We start from the raw sequence: 22,199 nt of genomic DNA, 5'->3' as shown, positions 1-22,199 counted from the left end.
TCTGCACGCTATTTTATGCTGTTTTGAGGTGTTTTAAGCTGTTTTTAGGACATGTCATTTTTTGAAATTTTTTCCATACTATAGCCTTGCCTTTTTGGTCATTTTTTCAACATGCATTATTATGGTGAATTTGGCTGTTTTTGCATCATTCTATGCTGTGGTGTGTCTCTGCACGGTATTATATGCTGTTTTGAGGTGTCTTTAGGACATGTGGTTTTTAGATTTTTTTTCCATACTATAGCCTTTCCTTTTCGGTCATTTTTTCAACATGTATTATTATGGGTTTTTTTGGCTGTTTTTGCACCATTCTATGCTATGGCCTGTCTCTGCACGGTATTTTATGCTGTTTTGAGCTGTAATGAGATGTTTTTAGGACATGTCTTTATTTGAATTTTTTCCATACTACAGCTTTGGGTTTTGCCTGTTTTTGGCTTTTTTTGCAGAACATACTAAACGCTAAGGCTTTTATCATGTTTGGATGACATACTATTCTATGATTTTTTTTTGTTTTGTCCTGCAGTATGACATTTTCATCTCATCTCTCTCATCACTTTCATCATGACATCCCGTGACTTTTGGTTCACATATGATGTTTTTCATGAATTTTGGTCAATTTTTGATGCTCTCCATAATTTTTGGTTGACATATTATACTGCAAATTTTTGTATGAATTTTTAATGGCATACTAAACATTAAAGCTCTATATGACTTTTGATGACTTACTGTACTGTGTTTTTTTTCTGATTTTTTGGCAATACACTGTAATACTCCGTTTTTCATAATTTTTGCATCACATACTATCCGATGACATTTTTAGCGGTTTTTGGTTGACATACTATGATATGTTTGACTGTTTTTATACCATATTGTTACATTTTTATGACTTTTGGTTGATGCACTATACTTTGAGGTTCATCATGATATTTGGATGGCATACTATAGCGTAATGTCTTTTAATGATTTTTAGATAATAAACTATACTATGTCGTAACTGCTATAGCATTTGTTTTCATACTTTTTTGGATAACATGATATACTGTGACTTTTTTATGTGGTTTTAAACAAATGATGTATGATTTTTTTTGTTATTTTTAAAAACATACTGTTACAGGAGAAAGGTTGGTGTTCCCCTTTTTCAATGTGGTTTCTTGCTTTCCCTATTCTTTGTGCCAATTTAGGTTCGACCCTGCCTGGTCTCCGCAGTGATGAGTGATGGAAAACTCAGATGTCTAATCATCATCAAGAATGTTATGGCTTAATAAGGAGTTGGAACAAGCAAGAATATATCATGGTCAGTGTGTGTGTGTGTGCACCCATACTTGCACATCGCAGTTGAGGGGAAACAAAAGGGTAATTGTGTATTCATGGTAATATGTCAGCTTACCTTGTCTAAAAAACAAAGCAGCTCTTTGGTCTTGGCATCCAGGACTCTCACCTGTTAAAAACACAAAGATATACCACCTTTATAACACAGTCACAACACCAGGATAGTAAGTTCCATTTCATTCATGCCTCAGATTCATTCACCAAAAAGTCAACATGTGGTAAATCTACAGATCTGTACTCCACCTTAGCAAAAAAAGCTATAGGCAGTAAAAGCTGGACCTACTTTCACATTTCGAAAAAATCTATAAAGATTGAGCTTGTCCATTTCTAAAAGGCTGGAAATCTTATCTAAATTTGATAAGAAGTAGATGCAATGTATATCTCTGTCAAAGAATATTTCTTTTCTCCTTAGCTGATTAGTGTCATCAACTTTTCTAATTAGCCATCAAGTCTTTATCTTCTTTGAGAAAGCCTCTACATGTTATTCTTATTAAAACACAAAACATTGATGATACTGACACCAATACTGCAATAAAGATATACCAATTTTGCCTCTTAAGAGCATACATGGTTTGAACTACGTTACCCAGAGCAAGCAATAGGGATAATAGGAAATGTGGTCTCAATTTTAAAAATGTCAGCTCAAATCAGAGCCCCTTTGAATAAAAAGGGACGGTTAGAGAGAAAACGGATGCCTGCTTTAATATTTGTTTCAACCTTAAACATATGAATGGAAAAGTAAATGAAAACATAACCATATAGCTAAGTCCAGCTTGCGCTCTTGACAGTGGCCCAGTTGCGAAGTGTATCCAGTTTCCCCAGTAATATAAATCAAATAATGAGACTGGTTGGAATTACTCAGAGAAAAAAAGGATCTTGTTGTCCTGCTGCTCTCTTGCACACATCTTTTTCATCTTAATTAGACCATGTCAGTGGTGATGTACAGCATATGCAAGGAGGATGGTGGGTGGCGGCCCACAATTTGCCCTGAAAGCACTCCATTCTGTGCTGCTCAGCAGAGCTGTCCCAGCTAAATTGGTTCCGTTACTGGACAGCGTAATAACTGGCTAATGGATACCTAAAGATTTGCTGAGTGCACAGTTGGGAAAGAAAGAATGAGAATGGGAGAAAGAGAGTGCGCTATACCATCTGCTGTTTGCTTTGCAAAGAACACAAGTTTGGTTGGTTTGATTTACTTTACAATACTCTGTCATTGATTTTTCTGTCAGATGCACAAACAAAAAATTGATTTTGCATTCCTTTGTTTTAAAAAAGTAAATGTCTTTAAACAAATTGCAATCTCCTGTAGTCCTTGCAGCTAGCTAAATCTCCCAACACACTGAGATTTTCACAAAAAAAATAAAGAAAAATAACCTGCAATGCACTTCTAGATTTAAAAATATGAGTATTTCATCTTGTCACACTTTGCAGTGTGTGTTCATGTTTTGCAGGGCATGCTGATGTCTCAGTAAAGGGCATCCTGGGAGATGGGTTTGTTTTGCTTTCCATCTGCTAAACTCCCCAACTGCATTCTGGGGGCGCATGTTGATGCATCTGTGTGTTCACGGAGAGCATCGAGGGTGTCATTAGGGCTGTGTGTTGTAAAACGCTGCGCACTCGGCTGTGCTGTTGTGTCCTTGTAAATCTGATTATCAGACGCCCCTGTCCTCTCATGGGAGCGTAGGGCACTGCTGACAGCACAGGTCATATAGAACATGTGTGTACATGCTTGTGAGGGCTTTGGGGAGGTGAGGGGGATTTAAAGTGGTTTCATATCTCTCTTTGATAATGGATACCAACTGAAGAAGTCTCTCAGCTGTAATAGCTCCACTTAATGTAAAAGCTGATGAATGGCTGATCTTGAACCACAGGATCATTACTTCAAACATCGAGCGTGATTCTAATGAAGCTGATTATATGGCTGCCCAGTGTATACAATTGTCCTTTTTGCTTTTACACTCAAACTAGGATTTCTCCTTCAATCAAGGAAAGTTATCGACTAAGCACTCAGCTGACTCTTTGCATGCTGACAATCAACAATTTGCCTAATTTTCCATGAATATCTGTCCCAATAAACTCTAAAATCCTTTCATCGTGGCTCAGAAAAAGCATTTTAACCTTGCTTTATCAAAGTGGAATTTTCAAATGCTAATAGCATGAATTAGACATGTGCAAGATCGTGCTCTGAAAGCTGAGGGATGTGTCATGAGTGTTCAAATCCATTTTCAGAGATGGGTATTTAACCTTAAAATATTCTTGCCTGTCTTCAAAGCTTAAAAAGTAGTGCTAATCTTGAGGCAAAGGGGTGAATGAATATTTTACAAAAAGTGTTTACTGGAGAGTGAGGTGAGGAGATTGATAGAGTCATCATGTCTGTCATTCAACACAAAGCTACACGGAGAGAAACCAGTTAGTGTAACTGTTAAGAATGTTTTCATCATATTCAATAGGTGTTATTAGTGGTTATCACTGTCATAGAAAGGTTTAAAAGCTCCTGCTTCAATAAATAGTATGTTTAAAAAGCTATTATCAGCTGTTAAATGACCATGTTTGCTATGCAGCAAGATGTATATGAGTTGACTTTGGTTTCAAAAGTTTGAGGGGATGGTGGTGGTGTGACTTCTATGTAAGAAGCTGCAGACCACCGTTCAAGACCAACAAAAAACGACAACAGTTGTTCATTAGTTAGACATTAAGAAGTTTCTGCCCCTGAATGTGGCTGTTTTATGCCAAAACATAGGTTGCTTTTTGAATTGCATACTTTGTTATCTTACTTTTAGTAGTTGATGTGGCTGGGGCCCTGAACTTTGACCCTCTTGCTCATATTTCCGTTACCAGGGAGATCAAGCAAAACACCATTTGCTGAGCTTGCCAAAAACAGAGGTCAACTTGGAGAGCTTTGCTGTTGTTACTTTGCATTTCTTAACTTTTAAGTTATAACTGTATACATTGTGTTTTCCAGCATTTTACAATCAAGACAGTAAAATAAGTATACACAGGCATTTCCCGTTCCCACTTTTTTTATTTTTTTGTTGTTGTAATCCTCATGATTATTTTGTTCAATTAAACAATCATTCCATTATTGTTAATCTGGTCATCTGTCACTGTAATAGGCTGTCATCCATCCATGTGGCTTCTCACAGATGCCAATCAGCTGTCAGTGAGCTGTCATCTGTTTGTGGCTCAGTGGATGTGTTGTTTCTTCCGCTGTGCAGAGGATTGTGGGTCAGAGAAGCCAGAAAAGCATGTGTATTGGAACATACTAAATCTTATATTGGCATAATTAATAGTATAGTAGCACGGGTATTGAAACACATAGATTATCTTTTCTGAACCAAAGCCAAGCGGGTTTTGTGCCTAAATATAACCAAATATAAGCACTGTAGAAATGTAAAGAAATGTAAAATTTTGCCAATAACCATTTAATAGCTAATAACAGCATTTTGAGCCAGTGTAGCAGGAGCTTTCTAACACATCTATAACCACCTATAATTATGATAGAGTGATGGGTGGTTAGTTCAGCTTGGTGGGTGACAGTTGGCCTGGTTCTGTCCAAAGGTAAAATCTGCCTACTTGCATCTCTAAAACAGGAAGATAGTGTGCCCAGCCAAAAATTAGCCCAGGATATAACCCTCTTATTTTTGCTTTGGTAAAAATATAAAAAAAAAAACAAAACAAAAAAAACTGTAACATGTTCAGTGAGCTATAGGCTAAGGTTAGCTTTAGCTGTATATGTAGCGCACATGCATGAGCTGGGTATTCCTTTTCACATTTAACGCCTTTGAAACCTGAGCAAAGTGGTTTGATTTCTTTCAAAATCATGGGGAGAACTGAACAAGAAATGGCCCAAAAATTTGCAAAGAAATTAGAAAAAAGTTGCAATAAAAATTAACTGAAAATAAGTCTAATTTTATTTTTTCAAACATAATTTCAAATATTAAAAATATATATAAATGTTTATATATATTATTATATATATATATAGTGTTTGTTTATTTATTTTTTTTCTAATAATCAATCCCTCTTTTTTTTTAAACTATTTGTAAGTAATTTACTCATCGCCTTTTACTTATTTCTTGCACTTATTTGTACGAAATACAAATAAGTGCAAAGTTGCCATGTTGGTCACTGCCTTTGTCTGCATGTTATCTAGAGTAATGGAACCAAAATTTGCTTAGTTTTCAAAGGGTCAAATATTTGTGAAAGGTGTCTGAGCAAAGCATAAGAAAACTAATGACAATCCATGTTTCAAATGTCTAAACTTGACATTCATTTGGACATTACACTGACGAGATCAGATCAAAAAGGTACATCTTTCTAATAAATGATTTAAATAGTTGTTATTTTTTATCTTACAGTTACTGAGATCATGGTATGCATCCCAGAGCATGATGTAAATTAGCTTGAATCCATTGTTACTTACAAGACTACGTAAGACAATAGTCAAGGCAAGAAAAAAAACAATAAAATAATCACAGAAATATTTCCAGGTCAATTTGGTTTACACTGACACAGAAACTTTATGAACTCTTCTTACACTTTAAACTTGTTCACTATTTTTGCATTTGCATTTTAGCAAGCAAGACTTCCGTCTTCTATTGCAAGGCTGCTGAGCAGAATGATTGCTTTTCATCACACTGATATTTATTTTAAAAGACATAATTTTAGGTCTTTTAATAACCCGCCATGTGATGTCCTTGCGGGGTCTGATGTGTCAACATGTGAAAGTTTGTTTGCTAGATGGATATTCATAAAAAAAAGGTGAAATGATGCTCCAAGGTAGATGTCTGAGTTTACCTGACACAAGAGTGTCTACAAAAAAGATGTTGCCAAGAATCTGCAATCATTAAAACACTCACGACAAAGAGATTTTAATGTAACCTTGTTATTAATTTCAAAAAATCTATCAATAATCACCCAAGGGAGTCTCCTCTTCACATGGGGCCTTGCAAAACAAAGTAATCCAAAACTTGTTTCTCTATCTGAAAGTAGCAATAAGAAGATTCTATTTGTGCAAATGCAGGAACATAGCTCAATACCATGCATTTTAGACTTACCTCAAAAAAGGTGGTCCGACTCATAGCGGTGGATTATTATTATGTCCTCTTTGAACAGGATGAAAAAATGACCTTATAAATCAGCATAAACAAATACAATGCACACACACACATTCCTCTCACACACACACACACTGAAGTAGTTCCTCTCCTTTCGAGGACAATCCCTGGACTGACCCCTTAGTCTTCCCAGCCTCCTTTTCTCTCGCTCTCTTTCTCTCTCTCTCTTCCATACACTCTTGCTTTCCTCTCTTCTCTGAGATAGTGCTGGGACACATAATCACTAGAGGCACTCCAGAAACCATGCACATGCTCTCCCCCCCTGCTTTTCTCCCGTGCTGCTTCCTCCAGCTTTCTCCTCCATCTTTTTTTTTTTTTTGTATGTGTGTCTTTGGAGAACAGCACTTGGCAGAGTCCAAGTAGGCTCGAGTTAGCAGTTACTCACCTGAGATTGAGGCAGCTGAACAGTGCAAGAATCTAGGAGAATACCAAAGAGGATAACACACTAAGTTGACACTAAACTTTAAAATCTCTCTAGAAACTAGGAAACTTTAGGAAACATATGCTTTACTGGTGTTATTGCCAGTTTTTTATTTGCAAATAGATTAATCTACTAATGAAAATTCTAAAAACAGAAAATATATGAAGTATGTTAATGTAAATGCCATTCTATTAATGTATTTTTGAACCATGAACCTCCTTCATCCACAGCTGCAGTGCGTAGTTGTGTCAGCAGAAGATGAGCCCACCAGGGCTGGACCGAGCCCTAAAATATCCCACACAAGTAGAGTGGAAGTTATGAGGGTCAAACTGTGCTCTGCATATCTGAAAGTGAAATGTATAGTTTGTTTAGGCGTGCTTTAAGCTCAACTTACAGTATTCACATTATGAAATATGGTAAACTGCATTATAAATGACAAGGATGTCAAATTTCTCTTATTAAAAAGATTAAGACTGTGTAGAGTGTCTGTGGTATTCATAAAAATGTGCTCTAAAAATGTAATGATGAGCTTATCAGTGTTGTGTATATACTTCACAAGAGCTAACTAGGACTTCAAATCATGCAGATAAACTAGTTTATGTTCATAGTTCAAAATTTGAATTTTGAACTAAATTCACAGTTTGAAAAAAGATCATTTACAAGCAGACACTCCCCAAGACTGTACTGATGCTTCAGCTCTATGTGGCAAAATTTGTTGCCTATGTGGCTGACATTCAGACTTATTTTTTTTCAGACCCAGCAGAAACATTTCCGTAAAAATATGATTTGATAAGTGAAATTGAGAAAATCAGATTTTATCTGTTGAAATTAGTTCTGATTTTTACATAAAACTTTAATACAAATATATGTAACCAACACAGTAAAGACACAAAAATGCAGGCTCGACTCAGGAAAAAAATCAGCAAAACAGTCTTAATTCAGGCAAATGGTCAATACACAAAAGCTCTTTCCACTCAGGCGAAAGTAGAAAGTCCACAAGACAAAAGGCAAGGTCAAACATCCAAAACTGGTCATGAGACTTACTGGAAAACACACGAGGGATAGCTGAACGCTGACACAAAGGACAAGATGAACCAGCAAGGAAGGGAGGAGAACACAAACTAAATACTGGAGGGAGGGGAGATAAGGAGACACAGGTGCAGCAAATCAGGGTGGTGCAGGTAATCACACAGGCAGGAAACACAGGAGGGCAGGAAATGAGAAGACTTGAAGTATCAAAATAAAACAGGAAACAAAAGATTTGAAACACTAGGGAATAGAGATATAAACTAACCACCAGGACAGGGCGTGACAATATGAACTGGCTGCAGCAGCACTGGTAGCTGCATGTTTGAATTGCTAGTTGCACTCGCCACACCGGTGTCATGTTGAAGTCTTTTTGCTTAAACCTAAGTGTGACCATAAGCACATGTTACAATGTGCTCCAGTTATGCGTTGCTATGAGACACCAAATGGTGTGATGAAGCCAACAAAACAAAAAACCCAGAGCATGAGCATTGTTAACATTTGTGATAGTGAACAATACTCACATCCGAATTCATTAGCTGCACACAGACACTTCAGTTCATGGTACAGCACATTCAATAAACACGCTCTAATAGCGTGTTCATGCGTACCAGTGAAACTGACAAATAGATTATAAGAATTCTGTCTGTGGGATCGCCAAAAACCTTATTACTCACCCCCTGGTGATTATCAGATTTGATAGAAATTGCTTGTGGAATAAAGTGCCAGTTGTTCCTTAAATGTATTTTTGACAAAGTTTTTCTTGCACACCCATACACTGCATTCAGAGACTTTTTACTCTGTACTTCTAAACTTTGTGTTGAGTATGAGAGTAATGGAAGAACATTGTTTTTATTTAACTGAAGGTGAATCCAATCACTTACTTTCTCATTCCAGCAATGTCCCTTCATGACATTTCCAGTGTATTCTCGTGTACAGTGTTTCAATTTGACAGCAAGCAATTATTGATTGATTGTGTCCGTCTTGCTTTTTAGCGGGCTTTACAGTATAATGAATGCTGTAGCAGTAAGTGGTTTTACATCCAGCAGCTTATTATACTTGCTGCTTGATGCACTATTTATGCCTATTTCAGTATTTTATTTGTACTGAATAAAGGAGGAGGTGAGAACTATGGCCTGCAATTGCATTGTGATGGTTCTTCACGGTGAAATCAAAACATACAGAACATCTTTAGTCTGCCTGATTTAAGAGATTATTCATGGTCAAAAGGATTTACATTAGATTTGTTTAGAAGATATGAATAAACACAAAATGGTTGAAGTTGTTCTGTCTCAGAGACAAAGTGCCATTTCTCCCTGTTGTATGCAGCCTTGGTGAGAAATGTCTCGAAGTTACATTTTATGTTTTTCGTTTTGCCCTGTAGTCTCACATGTGCTTGCTCAGCTGTTTTTTTCCTCCACTTGTCCCCTTCAAAAATGGATTCAGACAATGAAAATCAAGTTGTTGTGCTGCCTGAGGGGATTCAATTTGAGGAGAAAGAGTAGATACAGAGAAGGACCAGACCCTGAAGGCCTCGGGCAAGTGAAGACCAGGCATGATTCAGTGAAGAATAAGACAGAGAGACAGACAGTAAGTTAGGTGAATGCATAAATCTGCTATTTGAAGTGTCAGGATATAGAAGGAGGATTCTTTGGATACAACTGTGTGCCATAATTATGTGAGAGGAATGACGTCAAAACATGTACACATTTTAACACCTTAGAACCTGGATAGATGTTAGTTTTCTTGTGCTGCAGATGTCTTTTAGCAGCATTTAAGACCTTTGACACTTGGTTTGATTTCTTTTGAAAACATGGAAAAAAGGCCCTAAACAAATTTGCAAATAATATTGTGCAAAATTATTACCTGAAAATCATCCAGAAAAACAGAAAATGTCCAGAAAACTAATTATTGTAATATTATATTTTATTTAATTACGTATTTTAGTTTTTTTCAGGTCATTTCCTTGTTTGTTTTTTGTTTTGATGTTGTTGTTGTTTTGTTTAAATTTTGTGTGCTAATTTTCAGAAAAAAAAATCTCACTTTCACTAACTTTTAGTAATTACACGCTAATTTTAAGTTGCTCAATCCCGTTTTCCTATTTTCTTGAATGAAATTGGGCCAATTTTTTCAGGTATTAAAGGCTTAATCTCCTCATGCCTTACCTAAAAATATCACAGTAACAGGCATCAGCCTATGCATTTTCAAACAGCCAAAATTTTCTTCCTGTGAACTCTGTGTGAAATGAATATAGTAAAATACAAGAGAACTTGTAAATTAGAGATTGTACCCTTTTAAAACAAGACCTCTGTGAAAAAACTTGATAGCAGGTACACCTAGAGCAAAAGACACATTTTCTTCTACTTAAATAGCACCTATTTTGCTCATTTTCATGTTCATACTTTTATTTTGGGTTTCTTCTAGAACTTTATCTGATGCTGTTCAAAAGCACTTTATTTTTTTTTTATACTGTCTTTGCTGAGTCACTTGTATTCACCCCTGTCTGAAACGCTCTGTTCAGTGGCTGTCTGTTTCAGCCCGCTTCATGAGAAAGGCCAGTCTCCTCTGAGTGGTCAGTGTTTCCCTTCCTTATTCTCATTTTACCACAAATATCAAGTTCTAACAGGAACGCTGTCAGAAAATCTGTTGGGCAAATTCAGGCTTCCCAGAGGATGAACCATGTCCATTTATTCAATGAGCATACACTCACTGAACACATGCATAAGAAAGATCAGACTTAATAGTGTCACCTAAATTTCAGATGAATCCAGGATATAACAACTTACTGGATACTCCCCAGCCTTAAATGTGCCCACAGGCTTCCTCCATATGGGATGACACTGTCCTCTGCTGGTCAGTGTGGTTATTAGCTGATTATTATCTACTGCTTATGATTCCAACTTTCAATAACATTAAAGCTTCAGGCACAGACCTAATGATCAAGTAATGGGTTAATTGATTTTTGCGTTGCTTTCAAAGCAAATAGAGAAATCTTACACATTAAGACACTGGGATCATGTCTATGCCTTTTTCTTTTTTAAAAAATGATATTACATACTCAAAATGTAATATTTTTGTAGTTTAGTGGACATTTAATGAACATTTCAAAAATACCTCGTGCAGCCCGGCCATATGATTCTCAGGAGTTTAAAGCTTAGTAAGGCAGTTGCTTTCTATGATCAAAAGTTTGAGTCACAGTCAGGGCATGTCGCCTGCAGGTTTAGAGGGTCATTATTGACTTTTCCATCAGTCTGCATCACTCTCTAACCTCAGAAGATGCCAGCTCATTATAGTTTGCCTTTTTTTTTAAACGTGTAGTCGTTGTTGGTCCTCTAAATGAGCAACCCAGAGTCTGGTGTCATGATGTGGTGTTTGGATGGAAAGGGGCTGGAGGCTATAGCTAAATGCAATTGGCACACAGCAGGGTGTGATAGTGGCTGGCAGGATGTCTCCTTCCACTCTCCCTGCAGAAATCTGAGGCATTGCAGGAAGACTCTGACTGTGCATACAGGACATGTATATAAATGTTTAGGTGATGACGACACCCCCATGATGAATGAAAACACACTGTGTATGAGACATGTGCATGCACTGAGGTTTATGATATTACAGAATGGGCACTCAAGTGTTTTTCATTTATTTCTCAAGGGTTCATAAAGGCACCTCTCTAATTTTTAAGCAGCAGCACTTGGACATGCCACCATGATGGCATTCAATTAGGGAATGTATAACTGTTATTGAGTGGTGCTGTATGTTGCAGGCCCTCACCATGATTATTACACATTTCTTTGAACCATCCTATTTGAAAGCTACAACACAATCCCCACAATATATCAAAAATATCTCAACTTCTAGTGTGTGCTAGCAATCATATCATATAAAAAGCAATAAATTCCACATAGGACATTACATGATGTATGTGAGGTATATTATGTGATGTTACGTTAGCAACTAAAATACTTATTTTAAGTGATTTTCTTTCTAAACCTGACCACATTTCTTCATTGCCTGAACCTAAGGAAGTAAACCTCAAAGTTTTATGTCTGTTTTCTAAGTTTATTTTAAGAGACTGCATGCATTTAACAAGTGGAATTTCCTGTGAGGGCAGAAGTTTACTTTTAAAACACAAAATGCATGTCACATATGTAAATTGACACACCATCCCTAAACACCCAAAATTGACGCTAGAGGGTTATTTACAGCATAATAGTTTAACGTCTAGGGCCACTAACTGAGCAGCGGTATTTGATGAGTTGTGGTGGAGAATGTGTTAAAACATCCTGATAAAGAATAAACTGTTGTCCTCTGGTTATGGTAAAGGCACCTGACCCTAAGTTATCTTTTTTAATGTTACTATTTTTGCCACTATTAAATCAATGGCAAAGGAAGAATCTACCCTGCCAAAAAGTCAAGTTACCCTTCTTTCATACAAAAAAAAAACATTGCTGAAACTGTTTCTCCCCCTTTAATAACTATAGTCTTATACATTTGAATCTGTATTCCCAGGAAACATTCATTATCAAAATCACTGGCCCATTCCTTAACTGGATTGCAGGCCGCCCACTTTGTGACATAGAAAGGCTGGGGGCCCTGCAGCACTTCTCCAACATGGTCCCCATGTGAGCCCTTTATGCCAGTGCTCGAAGGGTTACAGAGGCACTGACTGGAATACAAATCAGCCCTGCAATGGGCATGCCTGATGTATTACAGTCTGCTTTGCATTAAAACTGGTTCACACGTTTTTCATTTATTTATTTTATAGTCCAACAATTACACTTTTCAACCTCCTTACGCTGCAGTGTGCCTGCTGCAAATTGCAATCTATAAACTAATCTACAGTAGAGACTATATATTAGTCTTATATGGTCTACTGCACATTATTTTGATCGCGCTCTCCAGTACAAATGGCGTTTCCCCAGTAGGGGGAGATAGTAACCTAGCACAAGGCGGTACAACTATACTACAGACTCAGTTATTGAACTGACCAGAGATCTCTAAAATTCTTCGATTCCTTTCTTTCATTAACTTCTGTTTGATCATCTTCATCAGGTTAAATTGATTTTGATCAGATTTCAAAGTTGTGGAACAAAAACTTGATTAAATCTAGAGGTAATTTTTACCCAAACTATAGTGAATATTGTTAATGGGGCAAATGGTAGAAAGTAAACCATAACAGGACAATGCACAATGACCTGAATTTTACAATTATGCCTCGTTTTTATGTTATAAAATCTAAAATATTTTAATCTCTATTAGTTGCTAATGGCTTAGGTATAAAACATTGTAATTTTGATTTCATTAATACACATGCACATCCATACATAAGTATGGAGGTAATAAAATATTATCAGGTTGAAGCCATCACTGTGTCTCTCAACAATTTTTATCATTAAATATGTTTGGAAGCAGAATCAAATTAAAATTATTTTTTTAGTATCATGAGACATTTCACTTGCACTGAATGTACCTTCCAAGGCAAAAGGAACTTTTGATTTTAAATTTGAACAATCTAACGTACAAAATAAACCTGCGAAATGACCTTAATAAAAGGCCATGTGCAGGGGAAAAGCAGATTCTATTCTACCAGCTAAGTTGTTCACCACATGTCAGAGAGATTGATTTTTGTTCAGGCTGCAAAACATATTGCAGATGAACATGACTGAAGTAATCTGATCCAACACCATCTTATTCAGACCAAATCAATTCCATATTAGCTAAAAAATGCCTGCGTCTTGCAGAAAACAAACGTGAAAAATCTGACTGAGGGATGATGCAAGGATCAATATTTATTAAATGTGTGAGATATCACTGCTTGCTGCTGCTAGAAAGTTTCCTCGTCTATTCTCTAAGAATTCTTTCTGATTAAATCTGACTCCACCACATATGCAAAATAAAAAGTTATCCTGAAATATTAGCCGTAATCATCAGTTGGCCTCATCAGGAGGAGTTTGCCATGAGTAAACAATAGAGGCTGCAACAATAATGTCTGTTGCTAACAACACTGAAGTCTGCATCACAACAAAGATGAAGTAAATGTTGCGCCACATTAACTGCAGATATGAGACTCTCATAAGGAGGGATGTCATCGTTGCTTTTTGTTGCCTTGTCAGTGCTACGGGGAAAAGATATTACCACTGCTGCGGAAGAGATCCCAAGTAATCAGTCAACATATTACGATGTGTCACTGCAACCTCACACATCATTGTTTTCATTAGTTTTACTCACGTATTGTCATCTTCATTGTCCAGACAGATGGTAAAGCAGTCAGTTGTAGTGGCAGCCATTATACATTAGTTTTATTGCAGCCCCCAGATTGCGGAAACAAGCACCAGCTTAACCCCCCACCACTGCCGTCCTCAAATCTTCCACGTCTATCTTTTGGTATCTAACTTTTTGAGATCATGTGGATTTGTCTGATTTTTGTGTGGCTTAGTTTGTTTGGCCCTGGTATCTTTACCATAGTCTCAGCCAAGTGTTGCGTTGTAGTGTACTTGAGAATTAATTTAATTACAATTTTAACAGCAGCCGATTCTTGCTCAAGTGTTGTCAACCCAAAAGTTCAAGTAGTTTCCAAAGCCTTTGTGCTTGGTATTTTTTCCCCTCTAAATCAATCCTTCTGGTATATTTGCAAGTAAATTGTGGCATCAACCAAAGGGTTCAGTTTAACACCAGAAACAAGTTTGAGTCACGTCTCCTCGCTTCTCTGGGGTCTTCAGTCCCCGTGTTTTTCCTGTACTGGATTTCAGCATGCACCATGAATGAGTTTGTTGATCTAAAAGAGAACACTCAACAGCCTCTGCTCAGCAAAACACACAAGGGTGAGTATGACAATCTGGCAACTGAATGGAGGAAACACTGGGCTTAAAATACACAAGGGCTGATTACTACACACAGGTGAATGACACAAGACACAGGTGAAATACATGAGGCAATCAAAAAAGGCAGGAAAACTAAGGAAGCAGCACTGAACACAATGAGAACACATTTCAAAATAAAAGTGGACACAAACACATGAACAAAATCTTGACAGAATATCACAGGCTCATTACATAAGTAATACATTTAGCTATTTTAAGCCAAACCCTGGAATTTTTTTTTTAAAATCCAGCCATGAATTTCTGTTGCCTAAATCTATGAAAGTAAACATAAAAAGAAAGTTCTTTACCCACATTCTAAGTTCATTTTGAAAAGAGTCAGTATGCATTCATCAAGCAGAAACTGTAAAATTCTTATTTAAATGAAAAGACATAATGCATGTAAAAAGCGTCTAAAACTGAACAAAACTGAACACCCAAAACTGATTCAAGAAGGATACCTTGACTGTTGTACTTTGACATTTAGGGCCACTAACCAAGTGTTGTTACTTGATGAGGTGGGAGTCAGAATGTGTCAAAAGAGCTTATAAACTCCATCTCTAGTAAAATACCAGAACATTGGTTCTTTTTCACAGGTTTATTAGCAGCATTTTTCCAGACGTTTCCAACATTTAGATTTTTTTTGTAAATTATCAACCCATGAAATCAGTGAGGTAGTTTTATTTAACAACACAAAGGTATAAATGTCTTTTCAAAGCACCTGTCATGCTGCCAAGAATACATTTTTGGTGGATAATACTGAGTCCCTCATTTCTTTATCTGGTCCTCATATATTTAGAATAATTTGTGCTCCAGATCATATCTTAATTAAGCTTGTACTACTGAAACAGTAGGGAGCAGCGGAGGGACAAAAGAGACAGAAATCAAGCACTTTAGGTGTCAATGTTGCTTTCTTTTCTAGTTTCTTTTTCCAGTACTGTATGTGAGCCCAGAGCCAGTCAAGTGACTCTATCAGTGCAAGTACAGCACTTCATGTCAAACAGCAGCTACAACAGCATTATCTGCACTTTTTCCCGTTTATCCATCAAAGTCCTATTTCAGTAAAACTGCAGTAAATAAGATTTTTACTGCACCAAAGTACAAAGTGACCATAAAATATCAGTGTGGGTTTGACAGAGTTTTAGATCAATACCAATGACTAAACGATTACCTGGCTGAGTGCAGTGAATTCTGACTTTCAAAAGTCACTTTCCGACCTGTCCTCTATTGTTTGGATGGAAAAGCCTCCAAATACTTGAATTTTAACATTTTATTAAGCATTTTCAACCACTCAAAAATGGTGCTACACTGTTCTATAAGTGATGTGTTACAAAGCTTTTCGCTACCAAGCTAAAAAGCTCCATTGTCAAGGGAAAAAAAGCAAATGACAAAGCTGTATTGTCATGCCAACATGATATAAGTATTACCAATTAGACATTTTCCTGCAACTCTTTCTAGCTTTTCCGAGTGTGGTCTTAGACTTTTCATCAGTTATATAAGCCAAGATGACTGGGCCCTACCAGGAATTTGTAAATGATGAATTTTCCTTAATTTATCACCTTTGCAAGGTAGGAGTCTGCCATGTCTGCAACATATCATATTACTGGATGAGTAAGAGTTTAAATCATTCTCTATAGAACTTAAATCATCTGTTGCATTAAAGGCAGTGGCAAGACAGTTATTGTTTTTAATCCTTTGTGATCAGACCTGAGATCAGAACTGTACAGTGGTTGGGTCTACTTTTTGCAGATGCATGCACGTCAGTCAAAAGGGGAGAAACCAAGGTTATGATATTGTGACCCTTGTTCTATTTGCACAGGTGAAGCCCTCCACTGAACTTTATGGGTGATACTCTTTTCATGAGCACACATTCACCCACTGAAATTTGCATAAACCTAGGCAGCTATTCAGGACTTTCCTAACCAAACACTTGTGTAACTTAAAGTATACCCTAACCCTATATAGAGGGTTTCGTCTCTGCTGATAGGACGAGGGTTACAACATCATAACCTTTGTCTTATTTCACACAGACAATGCTCTCTATGGGTGCATCGGCTGGAGCCCTATAAATGAATGTGCTGTCACAATATAACATCTACGTAGCCACACAGATCACACTGAAGACATGTTTATAACCTAGGGAATCAAACTGGGGGGAGGTGCGGCCTGACCTCACAGGGACCAAAAGACAGTGAGCAAATGGTAGAACACTGAGAAAGTTTACATGATGTATAGAAAAAGTTGAATTAGTCTGACTATACTAAAAACTGTAAAATATTTGTAGTCTGACTGAAATTGTACAAAATCAAATTTCTTGAAGTCGGAATAAACACACCTAAATAATGCACTTGTTGGTCGATTTACTTGTTCATGTATATGCCTTAGTCGGACCTGAATTGGCCTAGGCATTCTGCACATGCACAGTTATTCATATTTTCATCATATGACACGCAACCTGGTGCAACCTTCAGGATTAATTTCTTCAGATGCACTTTATTCTCATCCTCAAACCAGCAACTGCAGCCTGTGTCAGTTCAGATGAATACGGTTTACGTCATTTATCATTTGTACATTGACATCAGTAATTCTTACTGCACATTGGACTTTCTGGAGTACGTCTGTCTAGAGTTATACAATAAAAAATGACGCTCCCTAGGGGTGTTATGTTATCACTGAAAAGTAGCACCAAGAGTTATATTGATATTACTTTGTTGTTGCTGTTGTTTTTCTTTTATTTATTTCTCATCAGTCATTGAAATCACTGAGAGAAATTAATAGACCATTCTACTGTAAAGTAGTTTCTTTTTCATTTTGTTGAAAAATATTAAATCAAATACACAGCAATTGTAACATAATGTAAAACAGCTGTTTGAGTGCATGTGTAATTGCTTTTTAATTATAGTAACAGCTGTATAACAAAAAAGTAAGTTTGTATTTGACATCATACCAATCCCAACATGGTTAATATTATTGTTTGATTTACCAAACAATTATTCCCATTATTTCTATCACAGTCAGAAGAACCACTTGCCTGTTATACAAAACAGTCCTACTGGGCCTGTCAGTGTTAAGTTTTCATGTTCCTCCTGATCTGCATGGCTTCCCTTTAGGTGCTCCAGTCCAAACACATGCAGGTTAAGTGAGTTTCTAAATTTTCTGTATGCATGTTTCAGCCCTGTGATACACAGCTAATTTGGGTGGAAAGGGTGGAACTACAGACTGCGTACATTTGATCCATTACTTACATGTACATTTTCAGGCTGTTCTCATGCAGCATTCATATGTTTTTCTAAGAGAAGTCATACACCAAAATGTGTACATATCTCACATAAGGATGATATAAGTATAACCTACTTGGGAAGGCTGCAATCATGATGTGGCTAATGTGCTGACTCCTCCAAGACTTTCCCCAGGAGGCTAGTGTTTGGAAAAGTGGGAACTCTGAGAAAACTCTGAGTCCACTCAAGATATGTCTACACCATGTTTCTTTTGCCAAACCAAACCTCCATAACTTTACGGTATTTACTTAACTTTACGTTAAGGACATGGTCATTCATGAGGTGCTATTTCGTAAGATATCATAAGAACCAGTGTAAGTACCTAACTTTATCTAAACCAACAAAACAAAAGTAATTGTTTTTCCCACGTGCAGTAGATATTGGCTTAACAAAACTACATTTTTCAGTGTGACTGACATCTACAATCCCCTCTGAGCTGATAGTGTGTGTGTGTTTCCCCTCATCTGTGTAAATCTGAACACATTACTTCTGTATTTCAATCACTTCATTGGCTCCCGGAGCAATACAAATTCAAATTCAAAGTCTTTAATGCACTTTTTAAATATACACATAATTATTAAATGCAATAATGTAACACGTGACATGTACAGAAATTGAGAAAAGAAGAATACAATGTCGCAAGAAAATGTGTGGAAAGCTGTAGACGCCAGAGGTTACTGCCTTTGTATTTTTGCACCTATGTCTTCCTCCACCTGGCCCGCATATAGAGCCAAGACAAAAAAGTCTTCTCTCCCTTCAGGCTCTGCTGCTGTTGGTGGCTCAGTAACAATCTCTGTAGAATAGACTTCTTCACTGGCTTATACTCGTTCTTCCTCCAGACGCAGACCCAGCTTCGTTAACTTTCTTTGTGGCTCTGTTTCCTAACTTTTGATGGGATTGTTAAAGGTATACATGGAGTCCTTTCACCAGGTTTGGTGTCTGCTGCAAAGCGCACAGTAAGCTTAAGGTTTAGGATCTCAGTGGCTATGAGGCTGAGGGCCACCAAGGCAGTCTAAAAATCCCTCATCAGTACCTCTCTAGTCAATCAGGTGTTAGACAGAGCCTCCCACTGCGTGACTCTCAGTGGTTGGTACAATTCCCGGATCAGTTTCATTTCTTGCTTCGGGTCCTCGAGGCATTTGAAGTTTTAGAGGAAGAACTTTTTTCGGATTTCTTTATCTTTATCTTCTCTCTGGGGGAAAAAAAAAACTGGCTGATGACCTGAGATCTGTCACAGCTGATTTTACATTTGGAAGCTAATTGATATAATTTTTCTGTTCCCTCAGAGTTATGATTAGTTAATGTATTGTATGTGTGTGTCTCACATTGGGGCCATATTTTATTTCAAAACACATTTAGAGAGAGATAGATAAGATGATTACACTCTCATGTCTCAATGTCAAATACTGTGTGAAACTAGAGCTTTAGCTAAGCATAAAGCCTCGGAGAAGGGGAAACTGATGATCGAAGTTGGAGAAAATTCTTGCAAAAGTAATATAAAATTTGGAATACACAGGATGACACTTTGAATATACGGAATATAAGTTTGAATATATGGAATAAACCTCATGGAATGGAATTTGAGGGTATATAATAAATTTAGAACAGAATATATGGAATGAAAAAAAATAAAATTTAACTATGACAATATCTAATGAAAGTTTTAAAATATGGAATGAACCTTGCAAAACTTGAGAGTTTTGAGTTAAACTTGAAAATATTGAATGGATGATGGTGTCAGCTTTTTAATCAATTTGAAATATATAGATATTTTTTGTCCAAGGATTTATTTTTTCTTGCAGCAAACAAAGACTACAGCATACAAAACACACTGTAATAAATATACAGGTACTGCCACACTAGGGACTTCCATTAAAAGAAAATTGATCACACTGATCCATGAGGGGTATGGTACCGATGCCAGAGATGGATACTCTGTATCCTGTAAGCCATAAAGCAGTGTAATTAGTACTGACAAGTTCCCACTGTTTGCTGTTTTATCAACAACATTTGCTATAAAAATGCTTGATACCTTATGAATCCGTCTGTTTTGCAATGAGGCATGATTAGAATAAGAGAGCAACAAAGGATGGATGCTGGTGCTCAGATCTGATACAGCTATATGAATGAACACAGACTGCTTTTCATCAGTGTGTGAGTTTACAGAGTTTAGATGCCTGAATAATAAGTGAGCTGTGAGCTCTTGTGACCAGGTAAAATGCTGAGATAACCAGGGCGATTAGAGAAGTAATGAACCTCTACCTGCCAGAAGATGGACGGCTTATGTCCGGGGAGAGGATTTTCATTTGATTATCAAGTACAACCTTTTTTAACCAGGAAAGTACCTCTCTGTTTAACACGGATGTCCTGGCCAAGATAGTGGCAGCCCATAGAAAACAGTACAATCCCAGACTTATAATGAAATAGATACAATATATTTAAAGTAATCAATAAACAGTAAACTTTGCAGGCCATAAAACAAAAACAATAAACTGAAAGATGCTAAAATGGTCTGGAGAGCAGAGGAAACAGCAGAATTGGTTGATATTTATCTGTGGCCTTATCACTGCATGCAACAACTTTAACATTACACACATAATATAATATACAGATACATAAAACAGCTATATAGAGATCATAAAACAAATCTGAAATGTTTTAAAAATGTTTCCTCGGGGGATCTCTGCTATGTTTTGCTCAATAACAGGTGCAGCTTAATGGCAGCCTGTTCAAACAGCAGGATATCTTTTATTCTTTTTAGAGCAGCGCACAGATGTGTGGCTGCTACTGCTAATGGAAATGGTTCAGTAAGCTGTACAATACAGGAACACTAACCTGTCTACGCCGCAAATGTAAAACAGCTAGCATATCAAATGTTTGGTTTTTTTTGGAGGGGGGTCGGGGCGTCACTCCAGTAAATCCCTTATACAAGTTAAATATTTTTCAGTCATCCAGGCTTTTTTTTTCTTTTTTTCACTTCAGAATGCTCAATTGGGCTTTGGGATAAGATTAAATCCAAGACCTTGACCTATGGGCTTACTGTGCATGTTAGCAGGCAATGAGAGGTTGCACTCCTCCGACTGCCTTGTTAACTAAGAGCCACCTGGGAGAAAAGGTGTTAAACTGCAAGAAAGGAGAATGAGGAAATAGAAATGACCTTCTGGGTAACAACCAGCTGCGTGAAGTAAAGGTCAGAATCAGGAGAGCAGGGAAATGTAACAGCTAAGACAGACGTGGGAAAAGTGAAAGCCACCAGTACAGGATGTTCTGACACACATAGAAAGCAGAAAATGAAAACCATGCATTGTGTCAAGCAGTGAGAAAGGTAACAAATAGCTGAGGGAAAATGACAAGCCATCCATGGAAGCAGATTTCGAAAGAGTGGAGCGCATATGAAGGCAGAGAGGCAGCAAGAGACATCAGATAAGAGCCAGAAAAACAAGCACCTTAATGGATAACTTCAGAATTCTTTTAGAGGAGAAAACACAATGACGCTGAATGGATAAGAGGCAGGACAAGGACAAAGTATTTGAAGCAAGAGACAAATTACAGATAAAAACTAGTTAATTGTGCTCAGAGGAGATTCAAGTGGGGAGTAAGAGTTGTGAAAATATAAAATTGTTGCCTTCATATTCCTCACTGGAGAGTTTTTTTATCTTCAGAAGTTAACTGCATTATTGCTTGATGTTGAATGATAATTGCTTTGTCTGAAGTGTCTGCATAAACAGAGCCTCACAGATATATACATTTTCAGCTCCTGGAATCATTAATATAATTATCATTATCGTTATTATTATTATTATTATTATTATTATTATTATTATTATTATTATTATTATTATTTAAAAGTACCCTATATTTTGCGTTGTAATCCTAATGTGAACAGAAATACCACAAAGAGTGACACATGGTGACACTTTGTCAAGAATCGCCACCTGCGTCTGTCCCAGCTAAAACACTGGAGGGAAATTACAGATGCCTTTGAACAGATGGCTCCCTCTGTGACCTCACAATAGTGGTCTTTATTCAGCTGTGACATGCCTGCTGCTGTGATAAACATGTGTCTTAGCCGTAGCAATTTTTACTAAACTGAAATAAATCTTTTATTCTGTCCAACAAGAATATTTTCTTCAGGCAGGGCAACACACATTTCAGCAATGGAAGGAGCTACCAAATT

The 22,199-nt window shown here is 37.0% G+C and overlaps 1 protein-coding gene across 1 annotated transcript in view; it reads right to left on the bottom strand.

Moving 5' to 3' along the window:
- The window catches only part of LOC121960674 (very-long-chain enoyl-CoA reductase), a 17,876-nt gene extending 9,933 nt beyond the window's left edge, over positions 1-7,943 (bottom strand). Inside the window, exons 1-4 of the mRNA XM_042510482.1 lie at positions 7,909-7,943; positions 6,829-6,860; positions 6,384-6,431; positions 1,385-1,435 (exon numbers count right to left, since the gene is read on the bottom strand). Of these exons, the coding sequence (XP_042366416.1) occupies positions 1,385-1,435; positions 6,384-6,407 (75 nt within the window). The 5' untranslated portion in view covers positions 6,408-6,431; positions 6,829-6,860; positions 7,909-7,943. The remainder of the gene's footprint in view (positions 1-1,384; positions 1,436-6,383; positions 6,432-6,828; positions 6,861-7,908) is intronic.
- Between the last annotated feature and the right edge of the window lie 14,256 nt (positions 7,944-22,199).

This window comes from Plectropomus leopardus, chromosome 21 (genome assembly GCF_008729295.1).
Source record: "Plectropomus leopardus isolate mb chromosome 21, YSFRI_Pleo_2.0, whole genome shotgun sequence".
NCBI classification, from domain to species: Eukaryota; Metazoa; Chordata; class Actinopteri; order Perciformes; family Serranidae; genus Plectropomus; species Plectropomus leopardus.
Note: the sequence above shows the minus strand (reverse complement) of the source record. Positions and strands in the feature narration are given on the sequence as shown.